Source organism: Chinchilla lanigera, unplaced genomic scaffold (assembly GCF_000276665.1).
Source record: "Chinchilla lanigera isolate Chin_1 unplaced genomic scaffold, ChiLan1.0 scaffold00110, whole genome shotgun sequence".
In the NCBI taxonomy this organism is placed as follows: domain Eukaryota; kingdom Metazoa; phylum Chordata; class Mammalia; order Rodentia; family Chinchillidae; genus Chinchilla; species Chinchilla lanigera.
Window position 1 is genome coordinate 3,852,605 of NW_004955511.1, and position 25,125 is coordinate 3,877,729.

The window sequence follows — 25,125 nt, forward strand, 5'->3', positions numbered from 1 at the left end:
CCAGTTGTTTTGTGAGCTTCTCCTACTTTTGTAGGACATTGTTTAAATACATCCATCAGAAACCCAGTCATGTTACAAGTGTTCTTGTGCCCCTGACAGTATTACTTACAAAGATATTCTTCACAGCTCTCTACCTGGGTAAAACCTGGGCACATGGCCAAAAGCACTGACCTGTCTTGGTCCTGTGTCTTGGCCGTGCCCTTGGTCCTCAGGAGAACCAAGAGCTCCTTCAGAAGATGTGCTTCCAACCAGGCATTCTCTCAAATCTGTCCTCTGGGTCCAACAAGGAGAAGAAATCAGCAATTAGCAGACAACAACATTTTCCATTAATTATTCTCTAGTGTTGAATGAAGTAAGCAGTTGGGAACCTTCTCAGTGGGTTCTTCTGAATCCTCACGTGGGCCCCTAGTGATCTAATTAAGAGCCATCATTCACACAATGCTTTCTGTACGAAAACACTATTCTAAGCATTCTACATATATTGACATAATACAGTAGCCTGAAGCAGACACTGGTGTTATGAGTATGTCCCATAACCCAGTGCTTAACCTAGAAACTGTCTGTGTATACTGCCTAACTCAGTCAACTCCCAAGTTTTCTTTTCAAACTAGAAGTAGAAGTGATCTTTGGAGTTATCTAGACAAAGTCTTCAATGTGTCTTTCATAATTAAGGTCAAGTTACACCTCATGAAGTACTTGGAATACAATTTACTTTAGTTTTCTTAATATTGAGTAAATGCTACTATGATTAATTTTCTCCCTGTTTTGGTAGGGAATACTTTCACAAGTTTGAACTATTTCCTTTTCTTGATAATGTACCATGGACATATTCCAAGTAATTTACAATGCTTAATTGGCATTTTAGTGACTGCATAATATGATATTTTATGGTCATATCATAGTTTACTTAACAGTGTCATTCTGGTTAAACATTTAATTTCATAACCAAATTTCAAAAATGTAAATATTATAAACAAAAAACTCAGGTCTCTCAATTTTATTACCTGAAAGATATAATTTCTCCCAATGCCAGTATCTAAATTTAACATCCCAAGCTCCCATGCTGCACGACTTTATAAGCCCAACATTTTGCACATTCTCCTCCCAGGGAACTAGGAAATTATCTCTGCAAAGGGTCCCAATAAACGCACTGTGTTTTGTAGGTCACTGCAGGTTGTCATTGCCATCACAACTAAATCAGTTTCTAGATTGCTGCCTGATTTTTAGAAAATCTGTCATCATGTCTTCCTCTTCTATTTTTGCACTCACTTTATTCCATGGGGATTGCTAATATTAAGTTTGTAATATAGTTACCAGGATTTTACCGAAAGTTTGGCCAAAAAACAGAAGCAATGTTCATTTGAAGGGAAACCACCCAGAAGACAGGAAATCTGAGAGGTCTTCTTTCTACAGGCCATGCCCCCCGCCCTGTGGCCTAACACCTGGGGGTTCATTAGCAGTGTTTGAGGAGTAAGAGAAAAAGAAAATGTGAGAGGTTGGATGCAGGAAACTCCACGCCACTGTTTTTTGTATTGTTTTGTTTTTTCTGGTACCAGGAATCAAACTCATGACCTTGCACTTGCCAGGCAGGTGCTGTGCCACTGAGCTAAATCCCCAGCCCCACTCCACGACACTGAAACAGGTATCCTCAAAGGGTGACATTCAGGGGACAAAACAGAAACAAATTCCGTAAAATGAGATACTGACATGCATGACAACCACAGCCTTCATGTTTAGAGAGCTAAACAGTGTGAGGAATTTTCCCTTGATATTTCTTAACTGGAAACATCTACCTTTTAAATTATGTAGCATACACCCTATCATAGTTGTGGCCCCAGAAAAAAAAATAAGTAAAAAACATTTTAAAAGATTTTGGACCGGTACTGCCTCAAAGGTGCTTGACAAAATTAATATAAATTACTTCCGGAGGAACACATTTTTAACACAAGCTTCAGTGATTCCTGAACCTGAAGCCCATGAGCACATCAATTTCTATTTATAACTCACTCAGCACAAATAAATATGGCATCTTGAACAAGAATCAGTGATATGAGCAAACTGTAGGGTCAGAGTAAGTATTGAAATTATTAGCTAATGATAATTTAAGTAAATATAATACATTTACAGAAAGGATACCACTGAAAGCATGGTGAAACAACATGAACCTCAAAAATGACTATTTGGAAAAAAAATAATTTAACCTTTAGAAATTAAAAAATTGGGCCGGGGATCTAGCTCAGCAGCACAACCCCTGCCTGGCAAGTGCGAGGTCCTGAGTTCCACTCCTGGAATCAAAAAGGAAAAAATTTATCACAGTAGTCTGAAACTCAGTGGAAGACCTTAACAGGAGTTACCATGGTTTGTCACAGAATGAGTTTGTTGCACAAGAGAGAGCTGTAAAAATTAAACAGAACACAATACAGATATGCAAAGAATGGGCTTTTCAGTGACATGGAAGATTAAGCAAAATGATCCAATAAACATTTAATTGGGGTTCCAGAGACACAAAATAGAAGTACAGAGGCAATTTTTAGAATACTAACAGTTGTCTGACAGGACAGCAGGCCTACCTACAGGTCAGGACAGCAGCTGCATCCGAGGACCACGTGCAATGCCTAAGGTGAAGATATTCTTCTGGTCTCCACTTGGCCTGAACCCTTCGTGTTTTCCATTCCTGGACAGGTTCCAGTGTGGGAAAGAGGAAGCTTCCCGAAACTCTGCCTCTCTCCTCCTTGCCATGTGTTTGCCTCACACAGTAACTCAATGCATGAGTTCAAGTCACACACTTTTGCAGAAGTCGTAGCCTGGAGGCCAAATGACAGACTTGCAGGTAATGGAGAGCTCAATGCAACTGTCCTCAAAAGTGGTGAGTGATGATGGTATTCTGAGAATGGGGTCAATAACTCTCAAAAGATTTTTAAAGTGTACTAACTCAAAGATCAAGAATCACTGATCTAGACAAGGGAACTCACAAATATCTCTGATTTGACAAAGAAGTGTTACTTGTAAAGAAAGGGGCACTCGTCCCTCCTTGTCTTATCTACTATCTCAGCAGTAATTCGAGAGCCGTGGTGGGGAACCTATGGCACGCATACCGCAGCTGGCTGTTTGTTATCACTGGAATCTCTAAAAGCTTCACCATCACTACCCTCAAGTCACAGCTGATTCAGTTATATCCATGTGCAAGCTGCTTCGGGGAGTTTCTTCTACCCTGCTGCTATACCATTCCAGTATCTCCTCAGCATTATGAAAGCAGACAGACAGTTGCAGAACCGTCAATATTTTCTGCATATAGGTTATTTCCTTTGTTAGATTCATTCCTAAGTATTTCATTTTTTGCAAAATGGGGTGTGCTTTCTTTAATTTCATTTTTTGCAAAATGGGGTGTGCTTTCTTTAATTTCTCTCTCAGTGAGCTTGTTGTTTGGGCATCTGAGATGAATATGAACTTCTCACATGAAGAAATACAAATGTAAAATAAATACATTAAAAAATGCTCAACATCATTGGTCATTTGAGAGATGCAAATCAAAACAACACTGAGATTCCATCTCACTCCAGAAAGAATGGCTATCATCGAGAAATCAACTACTAACAAATGCTGGAGAGGCTGTGGGGAAAAAAGAACCCTTTGCCACTATTGGGGAGAGTGTAGACTGGTGCAACCACTGTGGAAATCAGAGTGGGATTCCTCAAAAAACCAAGACTAGTGGTTCCATTCAACCCACCTATTCTATTCCCCTTGTAGGTACATTCCCAGAAGAATTAAAAACATCATCCCACAGTGATATATGTGCACACATATTTATAACAGCACAATTGGTAGTAGCTAAGTTTTGGAAATAACCCAAATGCCCATCAAATGAGGAAGGGATTAAAAAGATTTGGGGTTATTTATACCATGGAGTACTACTCAGCCATAAAGAAGGATAAACTTGAGACTTTTATAGGTAAATGGATGCAACTTGAGACCATACAAGTGAAATAATTCAGACTCACATGTGTAAACATTGTATTTTCTCCCTGGTATGAAAAACTGAAAGAGAATAAAGTCCAAAATGTACAATAGGTATTGTGAAATTGAAAGAAACTGTTCAAAAGGAAAGATGAACTGGGTGGGGGAAAGGAGAAAGGAAGGAAGGGAAATAATTATAATAGTTACACAGCTAGTTTCTCTGGAATGCTCCCTACTCATTGAGCAGCTATCTATTGTCTATCTCTTTCCCCTTTTCTCCACCTTCAAATAAGCTCACTTCTTAGTTTAAACTCGGCTATTATTATGATAGTTACACAGCTAGTTTCTCTTAGTTCATTGAAAAGAAAGGTTTGTGCTAATATCATTTGGACAGTTTCTGATGCCTGTATTTGTACTCTGAGTAAATACTTTGAAGATAACATTACACAGTGTATTAACTATTGCTGTTCTCCTATTATTATGTTTTGACATTTGGTGGGCTTTTTTCACAAAATGAAAAAAGCACAATTGCTTTATTGATTTCTCATAATCAAATACTGCCAACTAGCATTACTTCCACTCATGCATCATGAAAAACAAAAGATACTTCCTTGGTATTTTCAAATGATGCATTACACAACAGAATTTAAAATGCACCCTGATTAATTATGTACGCTGGTACTTTTTTTAAAAAAGTGTAACTAATAATTTGTTTCCTTTCATAAATTAGAAATTTAAATATTGCTTCTAGTAGTCGTGAGGCTGTCATTGTTATGAGTAGTGTAAGTGTGGCATATATACTGCCATCTAGAAAGGTATATACCTTAAATAAAATGTGTGTAACAAAATGTATACAGTCAATATATAATACAGAGCATATTGCAAATACAAGGCAGCCCATCACTATTATTTAGGTTTTCCATTATCATTTATGGCAATATTATTATTATGGCATTATTATTATGTACACACTGTCAGCTTCATGGCTTCATAAAGATACACTGCAGCTTTTTTGCGACAAGAAGTGGCCTCTTCTTACTTCCCTGAATCTAATAACTGGTCTGCTCGCCTGCTCTGTAGATGAGCGCATGCGAGAGGCCCATCTTTCCTCTTGCAAGAGTTCATCATGAGCTTCCGGAAATCAACTCTAGCACTCCTTGCGGCGGTGCAGTCTTGGTGCTTGTAATATGGCTGTTTTCTTATGTTCGCTTCTCGTATTTCCTTTCAGCCTGGGTTTTCTTCAAATCCATTCTGCTTAGCTACACCAGCTCTTCTTTTGTCATTCCCATGTTTATCCATGTGTTATACGCTATTGCTCTGCTGGAAAATGCAGCTCCTGGCAATTGTAAACCGAGTATCAGTAAAGAATTAAAGAAGCCGAGTTTAAACTAAGAAGTGAGCTTATTTGAAGGTGGAGAAAAGGGAAAAGAGAGAGATGATAGATAGCTGCTCAATGAGTAGGGAGCATTCCAGAGAAATACTCCCTGGTTCAATTTGCACAGATTTTTTTTTATTTGTGAATTTTTTACTTCTGCAGATTTTAACTGTTCCTAGTGGGGCAGTGTTACCGTTTTTTATTTCAGTCATCTGTTGGGACACTTGCACTTTTATTTCTGATTTATTGAGTGTTCTGTCTTTTTCTTAGTGTCACTGGGGGGGGTTCTTGTCATTCTTTTATGTTTCCAAAGCACCAACTCTTGGTTTGATTGATTTTTTTCCTGTGATTCTTCTGTTTTCTGTCTATTTTATTTATTTCTGGTCTGACCTTTAGTATTTCCTCCCTTTGTTAACTTTAGATTCAGTTTTTTGTTCTTATCCTAGTTTCTTGATGTATAATGTAAAGGTATTTACTTAGGATCTTTTGTCTTTTTTAATAAACATAAGTATTTATTGCCATAAACTTCTCTCTAAGAACTGGTTTTGCTACATCCAACATGTTTTGATATGATTTGCCTGGAGATTTTTTAAAATTTTATTCATACATGTTTGCAGTACGTGATGTTTACATTCAACTTCGGGAGAGGTACACGCACATAACGTATCTTGGTTCCTTTTTATTTCCCTTCCCTTTCTCACCTTGCTTCCTCCATCTCTGGATCCCCTTACCACTTACATCACTATTGTTGTTATTAGTTTTTGTAAATTCGTGTTTATGACATACAATGTGTACATTCACTGTATTTGGCCTCAGGCTATTTTTAATTTTTTTCCTGTTGTATTTGTTTTGATTCATTGGTTATTCAAGAGCATGTTCTTTAACTGTCGCATATTTGTGAATTTTCCAAAGTTCCTCTTGCAATTGATTTCAATTTCCACATTACTTGATTAGGGACAATAGTGGTTTTGTTTTTAATCTCATGTATTTGTTAAGACTTGTTTTATAGCTGTATGTGGGGGCGCACACCTGTAATCCCAGCATTTGGGAGGCTGAGGCGGGAGGATTGCTGCAAGTTTGAGACTAGCCTGTGCTACAAAGTGTTCCTTTTTCCCCATAACCTCCCCACTACTTGTTGCTTTTTTTAGTTGTTGATGATAGTCATGCTTAATGGCATACAATAGAATCTCAATGTTGGTTTCATTTGCATTTCTCTAATGACCTTAAGTGTTGAACAATTTTCCATACATTCATTAACTATTTGTACTTTTTTGAGAAGGATCTCTTCATTTCAACTTCCCATTTTTATAATTAGGTCTTTTTGAGGGAATCTGCTTTTTGAGTGAATCTACTTTTTGAGTTCATCTACTTTTTGAGTTCTTTATATATGTTAGACATTAGTTCTCTGTCCTAGGAGTAGCTGCCAAAAAATTTTCCCATTCTGTTAGTTGTGTCTTTAATCTGCTGGTTATTTCCTTTGCTGTGAAGAAGCTTTTCAATTTGATATAATTCCATTTGTTGATTCTTAATATTATTTCTTGTGCAATTGGTGTTCTCTGCGGAAAGACCTTGCTTGTTTTCAATAGTTTTACCTTGTATCTCTTCCAGCAGATGAGTGTTTCTATTTTTCTTTCTAGGTCTTTGACCCATTTTTATTTGAACTTAGTACAGGATGGGAGATAGTGGTCTAAATTCATTCTTCTATATACAGTAACCAGTTTTCCAGGCACCATTTGTTAAAGAGGCTGTGTTTTCTCCAGTGCATGTTATTAGCCCGTATGTCAAATATCAGATGGCTAAAAGTGTCTGATATTTTTTCTACATCCTCAGATTTGTTCTATTAATCAACATACACATTTTTATCTAGTACCATGCTGTTTATCTCACTGTAGCTTTGTAGTACAACTTGAAATCTGGGGTTGTGGTGTTTCCTGTTTTGCTCTTGTTGCTCAGGATTATTTTTGTTATTCTGGCTCCAAATAACTGTTAGGACTATTGTTTCTAATTCTGTGAAGAATGCTGTTGTTATTTTGTTAGAATTGATTAAATCTATGCATCAATTTTGGTAATATGGACATTCTAACAGTGTTGGTTCTGCCTATCCAGGATTAGGGGATAACTTTGCACTTGCTGATGTCCTCTTCAATTTTTTTCAGAATATTATAGTTCATTATGGAGATATTTTACTTCTTTGGTCAGACTAGCTCCTAGGTGTTTGATTATTTTTATTGAATTTCTTGGTACAATTTAGATATATATAATGATCACACTCATCACAGGGAATTTATACCTGTACATGATATATCCTGGTTTCTCTTTTTCTTCAATCCTTTCTTCTCCCTTCGACCTCTCTTCCCTTCCTCATTTACAAAGCTTGGTTACCATTTTATCCTTTTTAATTGTTTTATTCCTTTCCTTTCCCCTTCACCCCTCCCTATTTCTCCTTTCTTTTGAACAGTTTCTTCCTATTTTGTAATACCTACTATATACTCTGGTCCTTACTGACACTCTTGGTTTCTCACACCAAAAGAACAAAGCAATATTTATACATGTGTGTCTGATTTGCTTCACTTAAGAGTACGGTCTCAAGGTGTATCCCTTGGCCTAGGAATATCTCAAGTTTATCTTTCCTTATGGCTGAATAGTATTCCATTGCAAAAAAAAAAAAAAGAAACCTCATCTTTTTTCTCCATTCCTCAGTTGATGAGCATTCAGGTTGTTTCCAAGATTTAGCTGTTACAAACTGTGCTACTATAAGAATGGATGTGCATATATCACTGTGATATGTTTTTAATTCTTCTGGGAAGATACCCAGCAGGAAAATTGCTAATTTTTAGGACTCTCTACACTGATTTCCACAGTAGTTGCACCAGTCTATACTGCCACCAACAGTGGATAAGGATTCTTTTTTCTCCACAGCCTTGCCAGCAATTTTTATTAGTTGATTTCCCAATAATTGCCATTCTTTCTGGAGTGAGATGGGATCTCAGCATTGCTTTAATTTGCATCTCTCAGATGATCAGTGCTGTTGAACATTTTTTTGTATATTTATTTGCCATTTTTATTTCTTCATCTGAGAACTGTGTTTTCATCTCTGTTGTCCATTTTTGGATTAGGTTTTTAAATTTGAGGGATCTAATTTTTTTAAAACAATTATATGTTCTAGATGTTAGTCCTCTGTCTGAGAGACAACTGGTTAAAAAACTTCCACTCTATGGGTTGTTTTTTCACACTGTTGGTGATTTCTTTTGCTGTGCCAAAGCTTTTTAATAAGATGAGATCCCGGTTGTTGCTTCTTTGCAGTGTTTCCCATGTGATCAGGGTTTTCTTCATGAAATTTTTGCCTAAACCTATGTCTTTAAGTGTTCTACCTATTCTCTGTTTCAGCAGATTTAGTTTTTCTCTTTTATTATTTAGATCTTGGATTCATTTCAATTTTAGTTTAGTGCATGAAAAGAAAAGACTCAAATTAATGCAATTAGGAATGAAAAGGGTAAAATCACAGTGATCTTCTGGATTTCCAGAAGATCATACCTACTTTGAGAACATGTACTCTAATAAGATGAAAAATGCAGAAGAGGTGGGCAGAGTTCTAGGTATATATGGACTACCAAAGCTGAATAAGATATAAAAATTTAGCTGGGTTTGGTGGTGAATGCCTGTAATCTCAGCACTCAGGAGGCTGAGGCAGGATGATGACTGTGAGTTTGAGGCCAGCCTGGGCTACATAGTGGGTTCAAAGGCAGCCTGCAATACAAAGTCAGACTTTGTCTCAGAAAAAAAAGATGTAAAAATTCTAAATAACCCCAATATCAATCAATGAAATTGAAAATGTTATTAAAATAGCCCAAGTTCTGATGGATTCACTGCTGAATTCTACAAGAAATTTAGAGAACTAATGCCACTACTGATGAAACTGTTTAATGAAAGTGAAAGAGAAGTGATACTCTCAAAGTCATTCCTGGAGGCAAGTATTACCCTGATACCAAAACCAGAGGACTCAACCAAGAAAGAAAATTATAGGCAAATCTCCTTAATGAACATATACATAGATACTGGCAAACAGAAGGCAGCAAATCATCAAGAAGCTTATTCACCCTGACAAAGTAGGACTCATCCCAGGGATGCAGAAATGGTTCAACGTACCCAAATCAATAAATGTAATACACCATATTAACAGGGTCAAAGATGAAAATCACATGATCATCTCAATAGATGTAGAAAAAGCTTTTGACAAAGTCCAACACCCATTCATGATTTTACAAAACCTACATAAAATAGGAATTGATGGTCTTTATCTCAATCTGATAACAGCCACCTATGACAAACTGACAGTCAACATCATACTAAATGTTCAAAAACTGAAAGCTTTCACTCTAAAAGCAGGAACAAGACAAGGATGTCCACTGTCACCACTCCTATTCAATATAATTCTGAAAACATTAGACAGAGCAACTAGACAATAGAAAGAAATAAAAAGAATAAGGATAGGAAAGAAAGAAATTAAATTATCATAATTTGCAGATGACATAATACTCTACATAGATGATCCCAAAAACTCTACCAAAAGACTGGTAGGTTTAATAACCAAATTCAATGGCATGGTTGGATACAAAGTCAGCACTCAAAAATCAATAGTATTCCTCTAACCAAAGAACAAATGGGTTGAAAATAAAATTAGGCTATCAGCACTCTTCACAATAGCATCCTAAAAAATAAAATACTTAGGAATTAATCTAACAAAGGAAGTAAAAGATTTATACACTGAAAATTACAGTATTCTGAAAAAGGAAATCAAAGAGAATATCAGAAAGTGGAAAGATATCTCTTGCTTACAGGTAGAAAAAACCCAACATAGCGAAAATTGGCATACTCCCAAAATTACTACACAGATTTAATGCAATTTCAATCAAAATACCATTAGCATACCTCACAGAACTAGAGAAAATATTTCTAAAAATTTATTTGGAACAAGAAGAGACCTAGATTAGCAAAAACAATCCTAAGCAATAAAGGCAAGGCAAGGAGCATCACAATCCCTGATTTGAAATTCTACTACAAAGCCACTGTAATGAAATCAGCATTGTACTGGCAAAGAAAACAAACCTGAGGACCAATGCAACAGATTAGAAGACACAAATATTAAAGATAAAATTTTTTAAAAAGGAGATCCAGAAATAACTCTAAACACACTCACCACCTTATCTTTGACAAAGGCACCAAGCATGTTCACTGGAAGAAAGATAGCCTCTTCAATAAATGGGGCTGGAAAAATTGGCTTTCTACATGTAAAAGTTTAATATTTTTTCCATCTATTACGAATGGTATTGTTTTCCTGATTTCTTTTTCAGTGCATTCACTGTTGCTGTGTAGAAACTCTAACTTTTGTGAAGTGGTTTTGTATCCTCATACTTTTCTGAAAGGTTTATCGGAGGGGCTGGGGATTTAGCTCAGCGGCAAAAGCGCCTGCCTGAAAGGTTTATCGGTTCTAAGAATTTTCTGGTGGAGTCTTCTTATATGTAATGGGTAATGTCATCCATGAATAAGGATCATTTGAGTTCTTCCCTTCCTATACACGTTCCTCCTGTCTAATTGATCTGGCTAAACTTTGACTATATATTAAATATGAATGGTGAGAGTGGACATCTTTCTGTTGTTCCTGATTTTAGAGGAAATTCTTTTCTCCCCATTTAGTATGATATTGGCAGTGGGTTCATCATAAGTAGCTTTAATTAGTTTGAGATAAGGTCCTTCTGTACCTACTTTCATTAGCGTTTTTTTCAAGGACTTTTTCCATGTTTATGGAGATGATCATGTGATTTTTTTGTCCTTATTACTGTTCATGTGTGCATTACATTTATTGCTTTGCAAATGTTGTTCCATGCTTGCATCCCAGGAATGAAGACAACCTGGTCACGATGCATGATTTTTCAATTGATTTGTTCCATTCTGTTTGTCAGGATCTTGTTGAGGAATTTTCATCTTTGTTTCTTAAAAAGATTGATCTGCAGTTTTATTTCTTTGTATCTTTCTTTCTTCTATCCAGAGTTTTAATATATTTTTGTTCACATTTGGTAATTCATATATGTCTAGGAATGTCTTCATATCTTGTAGGTTTCCAGTTGATTGGAATTTAACTTTTCAAAATAGCTTCCTTTAATGCTCTGGATTTTGTGGTGTCTACTATGATGACCGCTTTTTCATTTCTAATTGCATTGATATGGGTTTTTGTTTCCTTCTTTCGGAAAGCTTGTCTAAACTTTTATCTATTCTTGCCACAACGTTTAACTATGTGAGATGATGGATAGGTTGATTTTGTTTCCTGTGGCTCTAACACAGCACCTGATGCCCACGCCTTAAAGGAGGAGAGGTTCAACTTAGCTCAAAGTGTCTGAGGGATCGGTCCATGGTCAGCTGGCCCCTAGGCAAGAACATCATGGCAAAAGGGCATGGGGAAGCAAAGATGCTTAATTCTTAGCAACTGGAGAACAGGGTAGGGGACAGCACGAGAGGGAGGGTGAGGGACCAGATGTAGTACACAGGGTTGCATCTCCATTATTCACTGAGACACACTCAGGGGCATGTTCCACCCATCCTTCAGGTGATCCCAAAGCCAATGAAGGTGACTCCTAAGCCTCACCACCACAAGTATGTAACCAGTTTAGCATTATAAGCATCTCATAATATGCTCCATTTTTGAATATATTAAATATTTTTAAATGAGAAGGTATTAAACTTAAATGATTTTAACCTTTGCAGAGGGAACATATAAGTCCCAACATAATTACAAGAGTTAAATCATTAACTAAATGCCACCCCACACACACTGTTTTCATCCTCTATGTTTGGCTGAAGCAGAACAAACCAAGAATGGGACTTTGTCCCAAACATCTCTGAATGAGCAGTAACTGAAGGACAGATGTCCTGTAAGAAAAGCCACAATGTTTGTGAGAATGACCATAGGTAGACATGTGTACTCATGACTTTTACGCAAGGATTTGAAATGCAGAAAATGTGTTGGGAAGATCACCAAATCAGAGCACATAAATCATATGTGCCACCAGTCAATGGAAAGCATGGTGTATACTATGTACTCTTAAGTGCTTTGGAATCTTCATCTAATTTATTCCTTTTTATTTGAAAAAATCACTTTTTTGTTTCTATTTTTTCATTAATATATTTTTCCTATGTGTAATGATTAGATTCCTTCTGGGGAGTTATACACACTCATGACACTGCTTAATTCTTCTTGTAACCCTTGCTCTCCTCCACCCTCCCTTCATCCCTTTACCCCCTTCCAATATGACAGAGATCTGTCTCTCTACTTCTTCTTAGCTATGCTGTTTTACAGCTACCAGCACTGTGGCTTGGAGTGGATCACTTGCACAAAACACCCAAGTGATTTGCTGAGTCAGAATACATGGCAAAATGTATGAAGCCGTCACCCCACAGGCTGATTCTGAACAGGATAAGCTGGGATTCTGCTATGAATTAGTATTTGTGCATTCCTTCATGCCTGGATTTCCTCACTTGTACATACAAAACAGCACCGTGACTGACTGACAGGACTACTGTGGTGATTGTGTCCCTCACGCACACTCACAAGCACATTTCAGGTATTTGAGGAAACATGTGCACATGTCTATAAAATGAAAGTGCTTTGGTAGTAGGGAAGTGTACGCATACCTAATGTATTGTGACCCAGCTACACCATCAACTTCCTGTAACATTTTGGGAAAATCCCTTAATATCTTTGACCTCAGGTTCTACATCTAGAAATGGAGTTACGGATGATAAGGTCACTGTGACCTTGGCAGCTCAAAGGACTCCAAAGTCAGTAAAGTCATTGTCTTGAGATTACGGTAGGACCACAGGGAAGCTGGGAACCGATGCATGTGGCAAACCAGGGCATGAAGTCAGCAGGGGGAAGACTCCATGACAACCGTGACACCAGAGAGCAAGGCCTGCAGTGTTGCCCTGTAATTAGTGTTTCTTCTTTCACCTTTGCTCTCAGGAACACACTTAAGAAGCTGTCCGCACAGTCATTTCTCCTGCTGGGAATGTGGAAGAGGCCAGTGTGGAGGCCAGACCCACCCCGCCAGGAGTGCAATGCTCCACCTGGAAAGTCCCTTCAGAAAAGAGACAAGCAGTTTGAACTTTTGGCAAGAACTTGGGCTTTTTGTGGGCTCTGGGTCCAGGCCAGTGCATAATCTTAGGGCAGCGGGTGCTGTCTCAAGATCCAAGGACCTAGGTGGAAATGTCTGTGGGCACTCGTCTTTCCCATTCTTCAGCTCTCCCTCTCCTTCACTTCTGCACCTGTTTATAGGGCCCTTCCTCCATTTCTCCTTCTCCTTACCCGGAAGTACAAGTAATAAAATCAAAGGTAAGGATCAGGTGTCAAATTCTTAAGAATGCAATCTTGACCTCTGTTACTTTCTGGTTATTTAACTAGTAAAATGAGAATAAGAGGAGTATTTAAGGCAAAGTGAGATAATGTCTGTTGGGTCCGATCAATGTTTAGAATCAGAAAATGAGAATTGAATCAATAATAATTTTCGAGCTTCAGGGGAACTGCAGGGATCCTAAGATCAAAACATCCTTGTCTGTGTTTGTCAATTTTCCCATCCCCAGAACTCCCTTAGTTTAATTTTTTCTCTTCAGAATTCCGTTTTTTAAAAAATAACAATGAATAACTCAATGGCATATGACTCAATTCTTTGATTCCTGACCTCTGAGCAGTAGGAGACAAACGAAGTCTTACCGATGGGACAGAGTCCTCTCGTACAATTCCACCGGGCCTTCAGAGACCGTCACACAGCTCTCCACTGTCATCTTTGGTGACCCTGGGCCTGCAGACACCAGCCTGGCAACAGAGGCAGCGGGGATTCTCAGTCCAGGCACAGGGAGATGGGTCTGTGTGCCCCTTTCACCTCCTTTACTTATATTTTTTCTCGTTCTGCAGCAATCTTGGCTTTAACTGCTTTCTTCCCTGCACACATTCACAAACTGATCTTATGAGGTCCAAATTGGAAATGTTTCTTGATTACTGTATGTAGCTAGTGAAGCCTCCAATCAGTGTTATATTGCCCAGGTTTTCATTTCCAAATTGCTTGTGGAAATAGTACGCACTTGCAAAACATTTACCCAAAGGAGTGAGTTTATTCACAAATTTTCCCTCTTTCTCCAGCATACCAAACTACATCAAAACATTTTGGGGACAAATTTCATCATGAATGAGAAAAACAATCTACAACCCTTCACTCTTTTTGTAAAACAGTGAGTTATACACAATACACTTACATATGGCTGCTTGTGTCATTAAAATGTAACAAGAAAGTAATATAATTTAGCGCAGGTGATAGATCAGGAGTTTGACTTATTCTGACTGAATTTAGCAATTCCTTTTGGTTTGAGGGTGTGTTCTGCAGTATTTATAAATTCAAAATATTTTCACTAAATCTAATTCATCTTAGATAAAATACCTGAGAAGCTACATAGGCAACAATATTCTAAGAGTAAACAGACTTCCAAGTTCATAAAATCCTAATGGAAACTAAATAAAAATAAGATTCTCACTTCACATCCAAAGCTGGGTGAAAGACCCAGTTACATATTAATGTACTTAATACATTTATTGAGCAATGCAAGTGTCAGTGTGTGCGACGCCTAGCTCTGAGTAGTGGCTCATCTGCACCGGCCCATTTGTGTCCACCGGCACTGTCGGTGGGGAAAAATAACAGTGGCTGCAGGCATTTGTAATCCAAATGTGTGGGTGATACCACAATAAAACATGATAGAAATGGGTATGATGATTTAGTAACAATATTTCTTAAGTCTTAAGTTAGAGATCATTTAATTAAAGAATTAATTTTATCAAGAGCTCCCTAAGAGCTAGGGATTTGGCTCGGTGGTAGAGCGCTTGCCTCACGTGCACAAAAGCCTGGGTTTGAACCCCAGTAACCTCCCCAAAAGAGCTTGATAGGAGTTCTTCCTGTTTCCTCTAATACAGAGACAAGTTTTGATGGGATGATTATTTATAACCATTACTGAGGCATAAAAAGGGTAATAACCCACCTAAACTATGCAGCCAGGAAGTAAATGTCAGAAAAACTCTGATCTCTCTCTCTCTCTCTCTCTCTCTCTCTCTCTCTCTCTCTCTCTCTGTCTTTTTTTCTCTCTCTCTCTTTCTCTTTCCCTCCCTCCTCTCTCTCTCTCTTCCTCTCCTTTTAAGGATGTACATATCTCAGTAACTGTTAAAAATTACAAATATAAGCGCTATACAAAATCGACTCTGAAGAAGAAAATCAAAATTATATCACCCTTCACATGGAAAGAGAGAGAGAGAAAATACATGAGAGATTATACAAAACTAAAATATTCTCCAGAAAAGTGGAAATATTTAAGGATTCATCTGTGATATGGGGCTTATTCCTTGTTGGTTTAAATCTTACACAGTTGAAGCATTGCTTTAATGTCTTTTTATAAATTGCAACTCTTTGTCCCAGTGCATGAAAAAGCCAGAATAGAAATTTCAAATTTATTTAGGGAAGATATCTCCTGTATACTCACAATTACAAAACAAGAGTTATATAATGAATTATCAGAAGTCTTTTGAGAAATATTTAAGTTTAATCAATATTCTTTACTTCAATGTAATAACTTCAGCATTTACAGACATTGTTTTAGAAAATATGCTTTTAATATTTTATCTTCTCTTTTCATTTATGGCATAATTCACTTCTGTGGTCACAGGGCCCTTTTCTTCCAGTGCCACACACTGTATTACCAATGAAAGCTGGCACTGCTGCTTATCAAAACATACCAGACAATTGATGTTTTGTATAAAATCACTTTATATGTTAACATTTTCCCCAAAGCCTTTATTTTTTTTCTTTTTTTGGCCTGGTTTTTAAAAAGTTGTTACAAATATTCACAGCACTTTCTCCTTTTAGATGAACATTCTTACAAACTGAAAAAGGGTATTTTATGAACAGACAAGTCACCAGTCAGTTTAACTCTTATAATTATCATGAGACCTCCTAGAGAGTTGACAATCTGCAGCACAAAGCAGGCTCTTGAAAATTTGACAGGAGGGGTCTTTCCACAGAAAGGCAGTGACAGATTTCTCTTTCTAGTACGCACTGGAGGAAAGATCAATTCAAAATGGTAGTGACACGCTTTCTCCTGAGTAAACAGTGTCCTCTTATCTCCTCCCTGATATTAGGAGCACTGAGGCAATGACTGTGGAAAGGAATATTACAGAGATCACCCAGTTCATCCTCCTGGGATTCTCAGATTTTCCCAGAATCACACCAGTGCTCTTCATTACATTCCTGATCATCTACATTACAAGTCTGACCTGGAACCTGTCCCTCCTTCTTTTAATATGGATGGATTCCCACCTGCACACACCCATGTATTTCTTCCTCAGTAACCTGTCCTTCATAGATCTCTGCTATGTCAGCTCCACGGTCCCCAAGATGCTCTCCAACTTCTTCCAGGAGCAGCAAGCTATCACCCTAGTGGGTTGCATTGTTCAGTACTTCATCTTTTCTACAATGGGACTGAGTGAATCTTGTCTCATGACGGCCATGGCGTATGACCGGTATGCTGCCATTTGTAGCCCACTGCTCTATTCCTCAATCATGTCACCCACCCTCTGTGTTCAGATGACACTGGGATGCTACATGGCTAGAATCACAGCTTCTTTATCACAAATATGTGCCTTGCTTCAACTCCACTTCTGTGGCCCCAATGTCATCAGGCACTTCTTCTGTGACATGCCCCAACTGCTAAAACTATCCTGCACTGACACTTTCTTTGTTCAAGTCCTCACTGCTATATTAATAATATTTTTTGGAATAGCAAGTGTCCTAGTCATCATGACCTCCTATGGCTACATAGTCATGTCCATCATGAAGATCACATCAGCTACAGGCAGGTCCAAGGCATTCAACACCTGTGCTTCTCACCTGACAGCCGTTTCCCTCTTCTACACTTCCAGCATCTTTGTCTATTTGAGTTCCAGCTCTGGTGGCTCCTCCAGCTTCGACAGATTTGCATCCGTTTTCTACACTGTGGTGATCCCCATGTTGAATCCTTTGATTTACAGCCTGAGGAACAGGGAAATCAAAGATGCCTTCCACAGGCTGCAGAAGAAGATGGTCTGCTGCTAAAGCTCACAGATCTGGATGTGCTGATGGGTTTGGCCAATCAGACTCATCTTAACCCACAACAATGAGCCCATGAGTGGGACTCTACAAGTTACACACTGACTTTGGACAAGGAAACTTAACTGGTATGAAACAGCATGCCAATATGAACCAAAAGCGACTAGATGGCAGATGTACCATGTGTTTCTAAGTCCTAGAGGTCTATTGTTTTCATGTTAATTCATTAGTCTATCAGCCAATATTTGATAAGCCACAAGTTTTAGACACTTTTTACTTCCTTTTGCTTCTGTGATTGAAGTCTGCTCCATCTCAGCACTCTGCCCTTAAAGACAATGCCTGGTTGAGATCTCTGGGATCTAGAAACCTTGTCTTTCAGATGTTTTAAGACAGTGTACTGAAGCCATGGTGGTAGCACGGATCGTTCTGTGTTTCTGAACAGGTGGGATGAACCCAGTCAGGACCTATTGTTTGAAGGAAACAAAGCTCTCCAAGGTCCTGGCTGGGACTTCTGCAAAGATCAACCTCAGATAGCTAGGTTCTATCTCAGGGAAAGAGTGCTAATCACCCACCAAGGCTTCAGTCATGCTTTTCCCTCCGCCTGCTATGACTTAAGGAAGGAAGGGAGAAGAGGGGAGAGAAAGGGTCAGGAAAAGACCTAAAGAGTGTCACGCACATGGACCAGATCTCAAAGATGAATGCGATCATTATGTATTCTAAACAAATTCTAATAAGAATGAAAATTTTTTAAAAAGAAGAGGACCATTTGAATTATGAAGAGGGTGGCAAGGGTGACACAGTTTCTTGAAAGCCTTTTTCAGGAGTCTGGTCATTTAACTTCTTGCATCTAGAATCCAGTAGGGATTTATGATGGGCTTCAAAAGTCCAAATCATCACTAATCTGATATTGTAGGAACCTGACCTCTCTTACGGTTCCCTGTAAAAGCCAAACAATTGACCTTTGATTGACATAGTCAATGACATTTCACTCTCAGATGGAGAGAGGGTGAGCAAATAGAGAGGGACAGCAGTAGGAAGAAGGAGAAGAGCAGAGATGGAACCCCAGGGGGACCCAGGGCCCTAGGTCTGAACAGGGAGCAGCACACCGACCAGACCCTGGAGTCCCAAGGAGACTCACGATCCACCAAGAGATTCCTTTTAAAACTTTAAAGAGATATTTCTTTGCATCCAAGTTTAGATCTGAAATTTACACATATTGCACTAGCATGTGTATACCCTTTGTGCTTTGTGTAGCAGTATCACATAGGTTTTTTTTCCTTTTCTTTTCTTTTCCTACATAGGTTGACAGGTGAGAAATAATCTTCATTTTACAGATAAAACTTTTGGGCATATTTCATCCTCCTGGGCTCTTGAAGGGTAGCCCACAATCTCTCACAAATCTCACAGTATATGATATATAGCACATAAGTTCTTCTACTTGGTCAAAAATCATTTCTTTGTTGGTGGGCTACTTGGATCAAACATCGTGCATTTGCTGTTCTGCTTCAAAGCTATGTGAAGATGCTGTTTACTGCATTTGTCTATTTTCTTTAAAATTCCACATGTGCATGAGGACTATAGACAATAATATTTTATTACATTCAGGATTTTTGTTAAATGAAAATTTAGCTATTCTTGCCACAAACAAACTGGTAAGTATGTGAGAAAATGAGCATGTTAATATGCTTTATTAGGGTAATCATTTTAATATAACATGTACCTGATAGTATCATGTTGTATATATTAAACACATAAAATGAAATTTATTACTAACAGAAGCTATTCATTTTCAAAAATTAAACCATTTTAGTATTTATCCAGGATAACATATAAGTATTAATCACATACCATGAGTTAAATCAGCAACAAATTCTCCCCCACAAACTCCCTTCTCTTGAAAGGTAAAGTTGGTTTAAGTAGATCAAACCAAGAACAGGAGCTCGTCCAAGACACCTCCGTATTTCTCACACCTGATGGAATAGATGAGCCATCTCCACCCTTCACAAAACCTCCTCCAAACAGACAACAATAATTATACAAATGATCTTACACACATAAAAATATGTGAAGGACTGGAAATCCAGCATGAGTTAGAAAGATCTCCAACTCAGAATATATGTTATATGTGCCAATAATAGATAGAATGATGCATAGTCTATAAATTCCAAAAAGTGCTCTATAATCTTTATCTCATTTAATTTCCTTTAATCCCATACTATAGATGAAGATAGTGAAGCTTGGAGAGGTTGATTTACACAACCAGGAAGTGGCAGAACCAGAATTCGACACTAATTGTGTTATGCCCACACCTGTGCTTGTGATCAGGATAAGTCATGACACCTCATGAGCCTGTGACTTCATGGATTGCATGTTATCAGTTCGTTTAATCTTAGTGCCTTTCCTCCACAAATGCATGGAAAGTATCTGCCTTAAAACTGCTGCCATAGGGCCAGGGATATAGCTCAGTGGCACAAGCACCTGAGGTCATGAATTCAATTTTCAGTACCAAAAAAGAAAAAAAAAAAAAAACTGCTGTCATGATGGATTCCCTTTGACTATTGGAGAAAATGTGTGTATAATGTAAAAGTGTTTGTGAGCAGGGAAGTATATGCCTATGTATTTGGTGCTATCAGGCTCGGTTACCAGTCAGCTGTACCATCTGAAGAAAATCCCTTCCTATTTCTGACCTCAGCTTCTTTGCCAGCAAAGTAAAAGTTTGGAACCAGCACATCCCTAGATACTCTGTATCCTGAATGACTCCAAGGTCAGTAAAATTTATGATCCTGAGATCGGAACAGGACCAAAGGAAGTAGGACACGGATCCACATGGTAAAGTGGGACAGGAGATCAGCAGGGACAAAAACTCCATGACAACCACATCACCCAAGAGCAAGTACGTGAGTGTTTTCTCCCTCTAATTGGGTTTCTCCTTTCACCTCGGCTCTCAAAGGCTCATTAAAGAGGATCCCAGCATGGCTACCTCCCTTGCTGTGAGTGGGCAGCCACTTTGTGCATGGAAGCTTGCATGGAGGATCTCAGTGAGGCCCACCTGGAAAAGTCTTTGGAAAAGAAATCAGTAGTTTCAACCTTTGGCAAGAACTCCAGATTCTTGCGTGATCTGGGTCAAGGTCAGCGGGCAAAATTTAGAGTGGATTCTGCATTGTCTCAAAAGCTGAGTGGCATTTACTGTAGGACCAGATACAGCGAGGTTTGTGGAAACTGGTCTTCTCTAGTCTTCATCTGTTCTCTCTCCATCACTACCACGCCCTGCCCTTTGGCTTCTTTCTTAGTCTCTCTTTCTCTTTTCTCATCTCCTTTAACCTTCAGTGAGAAGAGTCGTCTCAAACAAGATTTCAGGTATTGCTCTGAGGTGACAGATGGGTGTTGAATCATTGCAGATGTGATCTTGAGCCTGTCTCACCCTGTTTTCACTGTATAGCAGGCATAACAGGTCATTTGGATGCCAAAAACTATGCCTACGAAGCCAGATGGATTTTAAAAGACATGAACTAAGAACCAAATCAAAGACAATGATTTACTGAGTTTCAGGGGAGAAATCTTAAAGTCAAAGCATGGTGTATGTTCCCTAATGTTCTCCATCACCAGCCCATTTCTAATGTAATTTTTGTCTTTCAGGATTCTATTTTAAAACAGTAATGATTAATAATTCAATTTGATTTAAATATACAGCTTTGATTCATGACTTCTGAGCCAAACGAAGTCTTCATGATATCACAGAGTGGTCTTGTACAATTTTCCTCTAGACTTTTAGAAACTTTCAAGCAGTCCCCCGGTGTCATGTCTGCTGAGCCCAGCCTGAGTAACGGAGGTGTCAGAGATTCTCAGTCCGGGCACACAAAGTGTTGGTCGCTGTGTCCCCTTCACTTCCTTTACTTACATTTTCCATCCTCAGCAGCCTTCCTGCTTGAACCAATTTTACACCTAGTGCATCTCATCAAAGCGGTGAAATATGGAACCAGTGCTTACATCACTCACTTTTTCTTCTTCCAGCTGTCTTTGGAGGTCATGAACACCTACTAAATGTGAATCAAACAGAGTGAGTATATTCAGATTTTTTTCCTTTTCTCTAACTTACAAAATTTTAGAATGATAAAGTGTCAAAACAAATTTTACTATGAATAAGAAAAACAGTGTACAATTCCTCATTCTTTTCTGGGAATGCTGTGTTCCGTGGGATACACTCACTTGTGGCTGCCTCAATCACCAGAAGGGAGTAAAAGGGTGCAATTTCATGCAGCTGATGGGTCTATAACCAGACTCCCTCTCACTAACGAGATCAGTTATACTCGTGTGTGGGAGCTTTTCTTTGTCAGCGCTTGTCATGTCAAAATAGTTTTAGTAAATCTAACTCAGTCCCAATAATACATCAGCAATACTATCCTAAGGGTAAACAGGAAGACATCCAACTTCATAAAATTATAGCAGGAGCTAAGGAAAAGGTAGAGTCTCATTTCCCATGCCGAGGGGAGGTGGAAGACCCATTTACTAGTATATTTAACATCTATTTACTGGGTGATGTGGATGTTCAGGCCCACAGGGCTGGGCAGCGAGTATCGACACCGCTCCACCAGTCCACTCTGCCTCCACCCGAGGGGTCGGCCTGAGAGTACTTGGTGGAGAAACAGATGCAGCAGCAGGAACTTGCAATCCAGTTTCATGGGCGATAACACAAGGACAGGAGGTGAAAGTGAATATAATTTATTAACACGTCTTTAATCTAGATTGAGGACCACACTAACTTAAGAGGCAACTGTATTGAGAGTGTCTTGATTCTTCAGTACTATTCTGGCTTATTCCCTTTAACAGGGAGAAGCAGTGGTGGGAGCAATGTGCTAATGCTTGTTGAGCTCTGACTGTGCTTAACGCCTTATGTTACTCCCTTCCTGCCACAACCTGTGAGGTGGTGAATTTCACTCTCTCCAGTCATAGATGAGATAACCAAACATGGAAAGGTAGAAACCCTACAAAAGTTTGTAATTTCTCCTCTCTCTGTCTCTCTGTCTCTCTGTCTCTCTGTCTCTCTCTCTCCCATTCATCTTATTCTCCATGATTTAAGGATTTATGCATCTAAATAATTTATTAAAATATAAGAGCTATAGACAATTGAGAAAATACAGTTATTTATGAAGTAGAAAATCAAAATCTTATCATTCATTAGTTTTAATATTTGGCTTTTAATTTGTGGCATTATAAATGGTTCATATGGTGTAGTGTGTGTGTGTATGTGTGTGTGTGCATCTGTGTGTATCACAAAGAGACAGAGACAAAGACAACTTATGAGAGAGATTATGCAAAATAAATTTTCTCCCAAAATAGAAGATTTTGTTCACTCAACGGTGGGGTACATATTCTGAGTTGAGTTGAAAGATACCTTGCAAGTTAAAGGCATTACTATATTGCCTTTTCATATTTTGTGTCTGTTTTTCCCACTTCGTAATTGTATTTCCTCAGGAGACTGAGGCAGGAGGATTGCTGTGATTTTGAGGCCAGGCTGGGCTACATAAGAGAGTTCAAGGTCAACCTGCACATCATAGCGAAACCTTGTCTCAAAAAAAAAAAATAAATGTATTTCATCTGTGTTTTATAAATGAAGATTTTTTGTTGTTACCATGGTCTGTTTAAATTATCTTATCAATTTTTCTTCTACTTTCTGTTTTGGTGTTGTTTTAGGAATACCTTTTCCACCTCAAATTGTATAAATGTAGATGCGTTTATTCCTCTAACACATTTTTATCCTTAGTGAACTGGATCTCAGAGGCCATCTGTGAAAAAGTTCATCCTCTTCCTAATACTTCAAAATGCTAAACTTACTAAGCATTAAATTATTCACAGTGCTTAAACTTATTTCTAAAATGTTTACTTGTCCTCTTGGTACATGTACATTATTGGTAAAGTAATAAATTACCAATGTTAATAGTGCCAATTAGGATCTGAAAGTGCATGTCCCCTCTATTTTTTTTCAAAATAACTTTGGCTGTTATCACTATTTGACTCTCATCCCCAGCAAGGACAGTGTGGACAGACAATGGGGCCAACAGGTGTTGTCTACTGGAAACTATGACCTACAGGCCCAAAGTCAAAGAAATGGCATAAGCCCTAGGTGGTCTGACCTGGCTGTGCAGTCACTCCAAATCTGCACCTGCCCAGAGGCAATGATGCATCCCTGTCTACAGAGTTAATGATATGTTTTCTCAAAATAAAATTTAACAGCTCTGACATTCATATTCACAGACACAGCTGTCACTGGTGAATGTTTGTATGTAAATTGTGATAATAGCAAAAAACATCTACAGAACAACTGCCAGATCCCTGGTTGGGTGCGAGTCATTCACACAAATTTCTGATTCTAACCATCATAGTAATCTTCGGGGTCAAGAACTCAGTGACCTCACTTTATAATGAGTAAATCTAGGCTTACTGTCTTTACGTGGCTGGGACAATTTTATAGAGAGGAAGACAGTACCAGAACTAAAACATCAAAGTCTGAAGTATTAAACCACATTACCATATTGTCCTCCAAGATGCAAAATACCATAGAATTCAGGCAGTTCTTGGAGTTAAGAGTGAGATATGCTTGCCCCCTTTGGGAGTACTTCAATGAAGGTTTCCAGATGAATGCTTGTTTCATGACTGTATTGGACACCTTTTCTGCCCCACCAAAATATGTCAGAAGTGTAAATTATTATATTTCATGCCAATTTGGAGTCATATTAAATATGTTTAAAAAGTGTGAGAAATTGTTACAAATAAGTTAAATAACTTTCCTCAAAACATTTAAATGTAAAAATCTATTTAAATGGCAACCCAAACCTAGGACAGAAAACACTTAAAACTTATTTTGGAAAGATAACACCTATGATTTCATGATTATAAAGCAGTAGTCATTTAATAATTATCAAAAATCTTGTGAAAGTCATACATACTGGCTTCTGCCTTCTATATAATCATCCTAATATTCCCATGGCATGCCTTACAAATTTCACCAGTCAGGTGTTCCCTATGCTAAAGCCTTGATTGTACCTGTGGCTCTATTAGTAGGTGGAGAAACTTCAAAAAGATGAGGTCTAGCTGGAGGAAGTTAGGTGACTGGAGAAGGTGAAGGGGTGTTGGAGGCCCTCACCCTTGCCGTTACTCTTTCCTTTCAGCTACAATGAGCTCAACACCCTCCCCAGACACACACTCCTGCCAGTCATGTACTGTGCTGCCACAGGTGCAAAGGAAAGGGGCAAGTGTGGACTGGACCCACTCAAACCGTGAGCCAAACTAATCACTTTAGATTGTCCCAGGTATTCCATCACAGTGGCAGAAATCTAAGACATCTCCTTTCATCTTCCTGAGACTCCACGAATTGAGAACTGGGAGCACACAGCAGGCTCTTGATAATTTGAGAAGAAAAGAAGAGTCTTTCCACAGAAGGACAGTGCAGAATTTCTCCTTTTACAGAGCTCATTGAAGGAAAAACTGGACAGGCATGAAAATTGTAAAGCTACGTTTTCACCTGAGTCAGCAATTTCTCCTTTCTGATATGGTATGAGGAGCACTGAGACAATGACTGTGGAAAGGAATATTATAGAGATCACCCAGTTCATCCTCCTGGGATTCTCA

At 38.4% G+C, this 25,125-nt stretch overlaps 2 protein-coding genes across 2 annotated transcripts in view; one reads left to right on the forward strand and one right to left on the reverse strand.

The window, feature by feature from the left end:
* Window positions 1-14,161, reverse strand: part of LOC102008559 (olfactory receptor 1440-like) — a 20,460-nt gene extending 6,299 nt beyond the window's left edge. Inside the window, 1 exon segment of the mRNA XM_013506388.1 lies at window positions 14,091-14,161. Within this exon segment, the coding sequence (XP_013361842.1) occupies window positions 14,091-14,161 (71 nt within the window).
* A 2,405-nt stretch (window positions 14,162-16,566) lies between these two features.
* Window positions 16,567-17,505, forward strand: LOC102008878 (olfactory receptor 5AN1-like). The gene has a single exon (XM_005408266.1). It carries the CDS (start codon window positions 16,567-16,569, stop codon window positions 17,503-17,505), a length of 939 nt encoding a protein of 312 aa, XP_005408323.1.
* Window positions 17,506-25,125: the final 7,620 nt, after the last annotated feature.